The 10,736-nt window shown below is 37.6% G+C and overlaps 1 protein-coding gene across 1 annotated transcript in view; it reads left to right on the top strand.

The window, feature by feature from the left end:
• Cpeb2 (cytoplasmic polyadenylation element binding protein 2) overlaps nucleotides 1-10,736 on the top strand; it is a gene marked incomplete at its 5' end in the record, with an annotated part of 64,806 nt that overhangs the window by 20,443 nt on the left and 33,627 nt on the right. The window contains one exon of the mRNA XM_029560506.1: nucleotides 7,962-8,012. Within this exon, the coding sequence (XP_029416366.1) occupies nucleotides 7,962-8,012 (51 nt within the window). The remainder of the gene's footprint in view (nucleotides 1-7,961; nucleotides 8,013-10,736) is intronic.

Here is a 10,736-nt window from a genome sequence, read left to right as displayed (position 1 = left end):
TTTGGTTTTGAAGAGTTATGTTTGAAAAACTGCTAAATTTAAAGCCCACTTTGAAAACAGTTCTCAGAAGTTTTCCGATATGTCTTATTGATCTTGATCTTATTTCTGGTGAATATTATATTATTTAATGATTGATTTTCTAGTTCATTGTGTTTTCTGTGCTTCCTTTCTGTCTTTCTCTTAGTTTCTATCCTCATGTTAGAGGCCTTCATTGAATACTGTATGCTATAGCCCACTATCTGTTTGTGTTTAGAAGTGAAATGCAAAAGTGGAATTGGGAGACTCTATGCCTGTAGTCAAATGTATTAGCTAGCAATAACTGCAAGATGCCAATCACATAAGATGCTGACAGCATATGTAGGTCTTCCCTTATGGCCTGAGAAGTAGGCCTGGGTGTTTTGCAGCTCTTCTGGGAATCTGCTCATCTAACTTCTTAGCCCTCTTAAAAGAGCCAGAAATTTGGTCATCAGTGTGCCTGGTTCTTTTAAAAATTAACAAACATTTATCAGCCTTCCTGTTTTTAATTCTACTTTACATCTGCCCTCTGTGGTCACCAGAGCAGCTTACTTCTGAGCCTTACTGGTATCTGCTAATGCCTTGATGACCTTTCCCTTATACAGTGCCTTAGGATTGTGTTCTCAGTGATTTATGGTTTACAGTCATTTACACAAAGTTACAGCTTCCAAACATTTGCTAATTGGTCATTTCATGGTTCTGTTCCATTTTCTTTGTCCTGATGAGATCTTGATATCCCTCTCCCCCTCCCCCCTCCCCCCCCTCTCTCTTTCTCTCTTTCTCTCTTTCTCTCTTTCTCTCTTTCTCTCTCCCCCTCTCCCCCTCTCTCTCCTCAGTGGCCATTTTAGGTGTTTCACAAAGCTAAAGAGGCTTTGTGAATAAGTGTGTTCAGTCCTCCATATTTAACTGGAAGCCTCTGAATCCCCACCCAACTTGTACTTCTCCAGCAAGGGTTCTCTGTACCTCTACCAAAAGGAGATGATACCGTGTTAAAGACTCTTAGAGAACCAGATTCTGTCCTAAAGTATCACATTTATTTCAGATACAGTGCTTTGTTAACTTGTTCTTCTTAATATGTAGCTTTCAGATGAGAATATGCCCTAGGAACAATGGTCATGCCTATTTTTACATTGTTTTCATCAGTGTCTCTGAAAATGCCAAACAACTAGGGGAGGCTCAGTCAATTATTGTTTGCGTAATTAAATATTTTTCTATATTCATACTCTTTATAAGTATTTAGAACTTTTATGAGTGAGCATGTATTATATTCATGCATGTAAAATTGTTTGTATAACTATTCTACAGTTAGAACAGTTAGTTAGAACTTCAGATATTTATAGTTTTTCAATGAAGTTGGTGAGCTTTTATCCATGTTTATTTTTATGTCTGTAGACTTATATAGATTCACCTTGACCTAATCAAAAACACTGTAATCAAAAATATATTTACTACAAATAATCTACCAAACATCCTGTCACCTTAGCCTACTTTAAATGTGCACAGAGCATCAACATTAGGCAAAATCACTTATCACAATATTTAAAGTATTTAGAGGTTGGGATGTAGCTCAGTGGTACAGTGGTTGCTTCGGTTGCCCGAGGCTCTAGATTAAATTTGTTGAATACTGTACTGAAAACAAAAACTTGAAATAGTTATGTGGTAGACTTTTCCACCATTGTAAGTCATGGGCTGTCCTTATGAACTTACCCAGCTTATCATTGCCACTGGAGATGTTTGGTTGTCTGTTTGCTACTTTTCGGAGCCATCAGCATTATTTTCATTTAAACAAACCCTTTCAAACAAAATGGAATGTTTGCAGCCATTAGCTCAACTTGATTTAATATTACCAGCTTTCACGTTAGTTTTTCCATGATGACTGTCCATAATACGTTTTCTTACTAGATGGCTAATGATTTTAGTCTTGTCTTCATTCTTGTGTGATTATAGGTCACTGAAAGCAAGCAGTTTAGTATTCCCGGGTTGGTGTTTGGTAGTATTTTATAGTATAAAACTGTTGATAGGATAAAAAATTTGAGAGGATCTTGATTTAAGAGTGAGTTGAACTCATTTTCGTTGACACTAGAATAAAATGATGGCTTTTATTAAATATAAGAATGATTCTGTTACTCTGGATCTGGTCTTTGGCTCTAAGGGTCTTTCCGTATTTGTATGATCTATTCTTAGGGTTTTATGAGGCATGTGTTGAGATTTGAGAGTGAGGTCAGGAATGACTGTCCTGTCCATTGGATCAGAACAGAATTTGGAGTTATTCAAGGTTGGTAATGACCATATTCTAAGTGGATTTTACCAGACTTCATACGAACTTTCTGGATATAAAAGTAAAGGTAAAATGTAGATGAGGAAAAAGTACTGGATTAAAAAACCAACACAGTGAGAGAGACACTTTACTTAAAAGCATGTAAGAAAGAAATATTGGGGGCTGGAGAGATGGCTCAGCAATTAAGAGCACTGGCTGCTCTTGTAGAGGACCCAGGTTGATTCCCAGCACCCACATGGCAGCTAACAACTGTCAGTAACTTCGGTTCCAGGGGATCCAATGCCCTCTTCTGACCTCGGCAGGTATTGCATGACACAGGTGCACTTACACACATGCAAGAAATACACTCATACACATGAAATTAAAATGATAAATAATATATTAAAAAAGAAAGAAGTATTAGCTGTCATCAGTTAAAGATAAGTGGGTATGAGTGTTAATATACCTCTACAAGTTATCTCATACCAGACATATCATTTATTTCCACAACAAACATGTAGATATTCAACCTTATTTTACAGTTGGGCAACTATGGCTTATTTTTAACAATTGCTGTCCAAGTTTCAACGGCTAATAAATGGTAGAATTTGGTAGCTCTTTATGATTTTATATTTTCAACACTGTTCCATTGTGCCTCTCTTTTTAACTGGTCTAATGTCAATTCTAACGCAAATCCTTTATGACTATATGTGACTTCATTTAGTTGTGTCTTTAAAAGTGTTGGCAGAATGCATAGCATTGTACTTTAGCAAGGTTCTCATCATTTTGGAGGGATAGGTTAGAGTCATTCGCTTTATCCACAGGGGCTACATCTAGTACCCCCTGTAAATGCCTGAAACTAGTATCAAAGTCTGTACATGCAAACGCTGCGACACTATCGAGACAGCTACTGGAAGACTGCAGGTGCACAGCGATTACAGCATGGTGCCTCAGACCTGGGCAGGACAGGCGCTGTAGCACAAGATTTCATGTCGCCCGTCCACAGAGCACACAGCTTAGATGACAGTTGGTTCTGAAATTTCCTATTTAATAGTTCAAACCACAATTAACCAAAAATGAAAATATAAGAGCAAACCAAGGATAAGAGAGAGCTCCTGCTTTCATAAAAGAAACTGCCACATAGGGAAAAAGTTATCTTGGCAAAGAATAAAAAGCAAAAATTTTAGGCTCTAACCTTCCATAATATATAAGAGATTTAAGGAATGAGATGAAATAAAGATATGTTCTACTTTCGGTTTACCTTGTTTCCTATGCTCCACACACAGGCGTCTTTAGGTAACTGCTTCTAGTTATATCTGTGGTTCACATCATGGAAGAAAATAATCCATTCAACAAATGGATAGATCATCATTCACTGTACTCTGTTGTGCTGATAGACGTACAGTGGACAATAGAAGAGACAACTCTTGGTTTAAAAAGTGAAGGAGCATTTAGAAACTGCTAAATAAAATCATAGTGTCATGGGGATAGGGAAAGAAGGAAGCTGTGCCTGGGGCAGGGTGATCTGTGGAGCCGCCCAGCTCTTCCAGATCTGCCTGTGGTGAGAGGTGCGGCCTTGGGCCATACCCTGGGCAAGTGTACGTCATTCAGAAATGAGGAACAGAATTTTCTTGAAGTAGGAAAATGCCTGCACATTAGAAAAGAAGCAGAAATCCTGCATAATTATGATAGACGAGGGGAAACCAAATGCTTATTATAAAGGTATTGTGTTAGTTTGTCTAAACGGGGTAACTTGTGTTTAGTTGTCTTAATTCTTACTGTATAGAGTTGCTTAATATACATTTAAAATGGCTAACATGTGCTAAGGTATATATAAATTGTTTAAATAATAATAGACTAATCAAATAATTTAAAGATACTGTAAGCCTACTAATTTTTCACTGTCATGTAAAATTTAAAAATACACAATCTTAAATTTTAAATTACGTAGTCTTGTAGTTTTTTCTTTTACTTTTATTTTGTGACACACACTTGCGCACTCCAGGACAATTGGCGACAATGGTCTCTCTCCTTCCACCATATGGGTCTTGGGGATTTAATTTCGATTGTCAGGCTTAGCAGTGGGCAGCTTTACCTTTTGAGCCTTCCCACTAGCCCACTTACTGCTGGAGAATTGCTGAGACCTAGTGCGTGCTCACTATTTATAGACGTATTAAAACCGCCATGAAATTTCCATGCCAGGTATGTGCTTACTGGTAAGTTACGTGGCTATAGGGCTCTGTGAGCTTAGGTTCTGCTGGACAACAGAATACTCATATGACTTAAATGAGACAGGAATTTCTCTTATGGAAGCATCAGTATTACTAATGAATTCTGAGGTTCAGAAGTCTGGAAGTCCCTTGTAAGTTTTTCTGTTATTAAGATCCTGCTACGGCCTCCTGTCCTAACGTGGCTTCCTTTGCCATTGTATCTACATCCCAGCAAGCAGAAAGAAAGTCAGTCCTTCCTTTTTAAGGACATTTTACAAAATGTATACATCCCACTTTTATTTTATATCCCTTTGTTCAGGTCGTACAGCATTATGAAAGCCGAGGAATGTAGTTTTCATGCTCTGGGCATTTCTGTACGTATGGGAAATTGGGGCTTCTGTTATTGACAGGTAGGCATCACTGTGTGACTCCCTGCTCTGCACCACAAGCCTTTAGACTCATGGCAAGTGTGTTCCAGTTCCTTCCTTTTCTGTATTGAAGTTTCAGCATCCTGTGACCTGCTGTGCTTGCCTTTCCCTGTTATGTTATTAGCAGGTCAGCATCAAGGCAGCCATTACAAATACCGAGCCAAACTGCTGACATCACATCCTGTCCATTTGCCAGTGGTTAAGTTTTAGGCAAATGACTGACCTTTGAGGGATGTGGTATTGTCATTTTAAAGTGGAAAGACAGTAGTATCAAATTCAAGGGGTTATCAGGATTAAATAATTAGTTATTAAGAACTCTTAAAAGCTCAGGGATGTAATAAACTTTGGACCTCGTTAGTTATTCCTATCGGTTGGGAGGTTCTTGGTGAAAGTAATTTTGACAATATTGTAAGTAAAATATAACCGTGAAAATTAACTTATGTTAATATTTTCACTGTGGTAGAGGCTAAGTGATAGGATAACTTGAATCTAAATTTGCTCATTTAATTGTGCAGTATTTTATTGAGAGTTTTTTCTGTGTGATGAGCTCTAATATTTTGGAGTATAAATACAAATATTTGCAAATAGTTTTTTTTGAACTTTATATATTTTGTGTGCCTGTTAAAATACCATTCAAAAGCCACAATGTTAAAAGGCTGTCAAAAACATCTTGTTCCCATATCTGCATAACTGAAGGAAATGGTGAACATGTTAGAGAATAGTTACGTGGCAGCTGAAAAGTGAGTGTCTTTTAAGGTGGAATAAGACCTCAGGAAAGAGGCTGTGCAGTATTCCAGGAAGTAGGCCTAAATTCCTGGGTATTTACACCCATTTGTATGTGTTTGTGATATACTGTACATAATTCTTTTAGGCCTTGGCAAATTTTATTGAAGCTTTATATTTGTGTCCCTCTGACCACACCACAGGAAAGACTGTGTCTTGTTGCTATTTTTATCTCTCCCATACTGCATTTTCTCAGAACAGAATAATTGTTATACTGAACAGCAATATACATAGCTTGCCACTTTTAAAGTAGTTTGTTGTTTTAAATATTGAGTCACAAATCAGCAATTTTTTGATGACTTTAAATTGTTCTTTAATTTTGGTCAGCTGCAATAAGATGTTTAGAAATAGTCATATTCCAAAGTAAATTGATACTTTTAAAAAATTTATTTATATTTTTATTCTATATGTATGAATGTATTGTCTGCATGTGTATATAAGTACATCTATGTTATACAGTGCCTGCAGAAGTCAGAAGAGGGCATTGAGTCCCCTGGAACCAGAGCTACAGACAGTTGTTAGCTGCCATGTGGCTGCTGGTATTTGAACACAGGTCCTCTGCAGGAGCAGTCAGTGCTCTTAACAACTGAGCCATCTCTCCATCCCCTAAAGTGTGATACTTTAAAGTTACATGCCATGCCATTAAAATCCAGTTTAGGAAAGTTGTATTTCCTTGATCTTTCCATTTTGTAACTCCTTTATGTGTTTTCCTATTTCTCACTCCATACCATGGGTTTCAGAATAATAAACTTAATTGTATGTTTTTACAGTATGGAATCTTTACTTAACAGATCATTTGGTTAACTGATGTTTTGTTTCATGAAACTCATGAATAAATAAGATGTGGTAAATTCTCCTGCAACGGACACTTAAATTAACTATATTGAATCAGAAATCAAAGTGTACCATAGTGAAATTAGAGCTCAGGTTATGTTTTGGGTGTATGCAGATCTGAACATGTTAATATGTGTATTGGTGTTTATGTATGTAGATTTTCAGTCAAAATTGGATTGTCTGCCACTCATTAGTTGATAGTCAAATTAGATTCATACCCAGCACAAAGGCCAACAAATCTGTGGCTTGTACAGGATACTTGGATGTATTATGGGCCATTAAAGTGCTTGGCTGAGATGGCAAAGACAGACGTGTCTCACCTGAGTCCTGACTGGTTCCTGTGAAGTCATACCTCTGGCTGGCTGTACTGACGCAGCACATTGTATATGGTCACCCTGTCATTAAGTGCCGAGAATGCAATCCTAGACATCTTAAGTTTTTAGCAATTTTCTACACCTCTTAAAATAGACTATTAGAGTTTCAGACATCAGAGAAAAGTTCTGTATTTCAGTGATCCTCAGTAATGTCACCACTGTGTCGGCATTGCCCTGTCAGGGGCTGTGGGGTACAGACGCTGGCTAAGCCTTGGCGTGGTTTGCGCATACTTGCTTCATAGCATTGTGTGGTGCTGTTGTCTCTTCCACGTTGTAAATACAAACCGCAAGAAGAGTGATATGAAGGAGACACTTTGGTATGTGCTCTTGAGCCTTAGGAGTTCTACTTTTTGTTCATAAGTAATTTAGAAGCTCTAGATGAATTCATTTGTAATAATAAAGATACCATTTTGCCATCTGTACATTCCCTTATTTAAACAGGACTGTATAAAACCACATTGACAAATAGAAACATGTTAAAGGATTTTTCTCAATTTTTATTTTAAAATGATAGCTACTTTCAGGCTGCAGAAATGGCTCTGATGGCTAAGAGCACTGGCTGCTTTTCCAGAGGACCCGGGTTTGGTTTTTAGCACCTATGTAACAGCTCATAACTGTTTACAACTCCAGTTCCAGGGGACCTGATGCCCAGTTCTGGCCCCCTCAGACATTTCACACACATGGTACACTTATATATATACAGTCAGAACACTCATACACATAAAATAAATAAAAGAAATTTAAAAAATTGTAGCTACTTTTGATTTAGAAATCTAAGTTTCTTACCTTGAAGTTTTACTTATGGCAAAAGAAATCTAGAGACATTTTCAAACTGTTTGAGTACGTTTTTTTACATTCACATATTAAGTTTCCAGGACTGGGATACCTGTATGGTCATTGCCCATTTCCCTCAAATCACTTTGTGATTGAACTCACAGAGATCCACCTGCCTCTGCCTCCTTAGTGCTGGGATTAAAGGCGTGCGCCACCACGCCTGGGTGTATTTTCTTTTAAAGTACCTTAATAATCTTCAAATTCCTCTTTTCCTTTCTTTTTAAAGGTCGTTTGAGTTATCCACATCCAGGAACTGACAATCTGTTGATGTTAAATGGTAAGTTTTACAAAATGTTTTATTTTTCTAATTGGTTTATATACATGAAGATGATTAAATACGTTTTCCTGGGATCTCTCCCATGTACAGAGTTGAATCATCTTATAAAACTGTGTTAAGGAATGATGAAGCTCACCTGTAGTCTCAACTCCACAGAATGCTGGCAGGAGGAGCTCTTGAACCCATCAGTTGTAGACCAGCCTGGGCAGCATAGCAAGACCCTCATCTTTAAAAATATGAAACAAAGTGATAACTATTAGGAATTAGGACTCTGAATATATTCTCCCTGAACAAATAGTCCTTGAGAAGTGTATCTGTAACAGTATCATTTAATTCAGTTATCACAAGTGTGGGAGCAATCCTTATCTGAATAGTGGTTTTCTAGTTCAAGGTGTGACCTAAGGCAAGTAACTTTGGTCTTTGGACACTCTGTAAGATGGTGATACAATCTCAAGGCTTGTAAGAATTAAATAGGATAAAGTTTACAAGATATATAGAACTTGTTAGTATAAGTACTTGTGATTATGTTTTAAGGAATATACCAATGATTCTATAAATGTAATCACAGGAATTAACTTATTCTAACTGGAAAGTTCACATGTGATATTCACCAGTTAGAAAAGAATAGATTTCATTAAGGTTTATTCTTCACAGTGGATAAATATTAATATACTTGCCAAGTCAGGGTACTTACTACATGATCATAAGAGGGGAAATGGAGGGTTAAAATATCCTCAAAAGTAATTTTAAATCAGAGGCAAGGAAAAAAAAATCATTAAACACCTTTGCTCTTCTTCATCTAAACCTCTGTTGAAATCGGATGGCAGTGAAGCTCCAGGGAAGAATGTGGTCACTGCAGGGTCGGGGCCAATACTCTAAAGGAAAGAAGATCACAGTGACAGACAGTAGGAACGAAGCCTGTCCCCCTGGAACTGTCGGGACAGATAGGCTTTTGCCATGAGAGAAAATACTGAAGAAGCAAAATGAAAGGGGAGCTCACTGCTTGGCTGCTCACAATTTGAACACTGTGTGTTGCATAGCCTAGTACAAGGCTCCCTAGTCTAAGCACTGAGACAGACTGGAAATTACATTAAGGACTTCTTCATTCAACTTCTTTTTTTCTATTTAGCAGATTTGGTCTTTGAGTCTCAAGCTATGACTAAAATGATACTGTTGAAATTGGGTTTGCAAAACTGAAAATAGCATTATTTTTAATTCTTTTGGTTTGATTTGTAAAATAGTGGTAGATTTAGGTAACAATGTCATGTATTGATTCAGTTCCCTTAAAGGTTCAATGTGGTGAAGACAAATCACTTTCATATTTTAACTTCTGAAAAAGTTACTCTACTGAAATTTCTTTTTTTTTGTATTTTTTTTTAATGTGTATGAGTGTATTGCCTGCATGTGTGTGAGTGCACCTGTGTCATGCAATACCACAGAGGTCAGAAGACGCTTCGGATTCCCCTGGAACTGGAGTTAAGGACAGTTCGTAGCTGCCATGTGGGTGCTGGGAATCGAACCCGGGTCCTCTGCAAGAGCAGTCAGTGCTCTCAACCGCTGAGCCATCCCTCCAGCCCCACTCTAGTGAAATTTTAAAAAAAATATTTTATTGTTTTTATGTGTATGAGTGTATTGCTTACATGTATGTAAGTGCACCTATGTGATGCAGTGCCCATGGAGCTCAGAACAAGGTGTCAAATCCCTTGAAACTAGAGTTATGGAGAGTTGCTAGCTGCTATGTGCATGCTAGGAATCGAACCCTGCTCCTCTACAAGAATAATCAGTGCTCTTAACTGCTGAGCCATCTCTCCAGCCCCTCTACTTAGATTTTTAATTTTTATGTGTCACAGTCAGTCCCTTTGAAAGGAGGCGCCTTACAGAATGTTTGTGGTAGATCATTCAAAATTTGATCCTGAGAGAAAATTTTCTTTTCCTGACCTGGGATCATCGGTTAAAGTTTGAAAGAAGAACCTCGTAATTGGGTGCATTCACGGAGCAAGGAAATCTTAAAGTGAAAGTGTAGATGATTTGGGGAAAATCCAGGTCAGTGAATAGAGGCAAATAAGGATACTAGGAGGTAAGGGGGACTTTTTCTTCAGGTGTTTTTTAAGCATGTAATTTAGCCGTATTGTTAGCATGTTGTCTTCCTGGGAAACATGGGGATTAAGTGATGTTAGTACAAGGCTCTTCCTATATTAAATATTTAAATATTACTTACTGATCAAAAGAAGCATGGCATCTCCTAGATCATGGCACTACTTTTTTAGGTGCCATGAAGCTAGCTAGCCTTTTCTCCATTATCTTGGTTGCCTTTGACTTTGTTTCTCCACATCTAAAACCAGAGCATACTGCTGGCCTGGGGAAGGGGAGGCATGGTGAGGAGTGAGTGAATGAGTTCATGCATTTAGAGCAGTTTCTGAAAATAAATGTTAGCTGGAGATGAGGATGGGAAACGGTGACAGAATGGATCCTGCAGGAGTAAAAATCGTACCCCGTGAGTAGACAAAAGATCTGGTAGATGACTTTAGGCAACACAAAATTAAGAGGAACATAATGGTATTTCCAGTCATTTGAAGGATAATCTGTTGTAGTAAACTTTTTTATTGCAGAAAGACTAAAGAGAATCATTTGGTAGAAGCTCTATGTAGAGACAAAATTTGGGTCTTGCAAGTTCTGCAATATGGTAAATTTTAATCATATATAGATATGTTAAAATAAATGCAG

Source organism: Nannospalax galili, unplaced genomic scaffold (genome assembly GCF_000622305.1).
Source record: "Nannospalax galili isolate Female #2095 unplaced genomic scaffold, S.galili_v1.0 scaffold271, whole genome shotgun sequence".
NCBI lineage: Eukaryota > Metazoa > Chordata > Mammalia > Rodentia > Spalacidae > Nannospalax > Nannospalax galili.
Note: the sequence above shows the minus strand (reverse complement) of the source record. Positions and strands in the feature narration are given on the sequence as shown.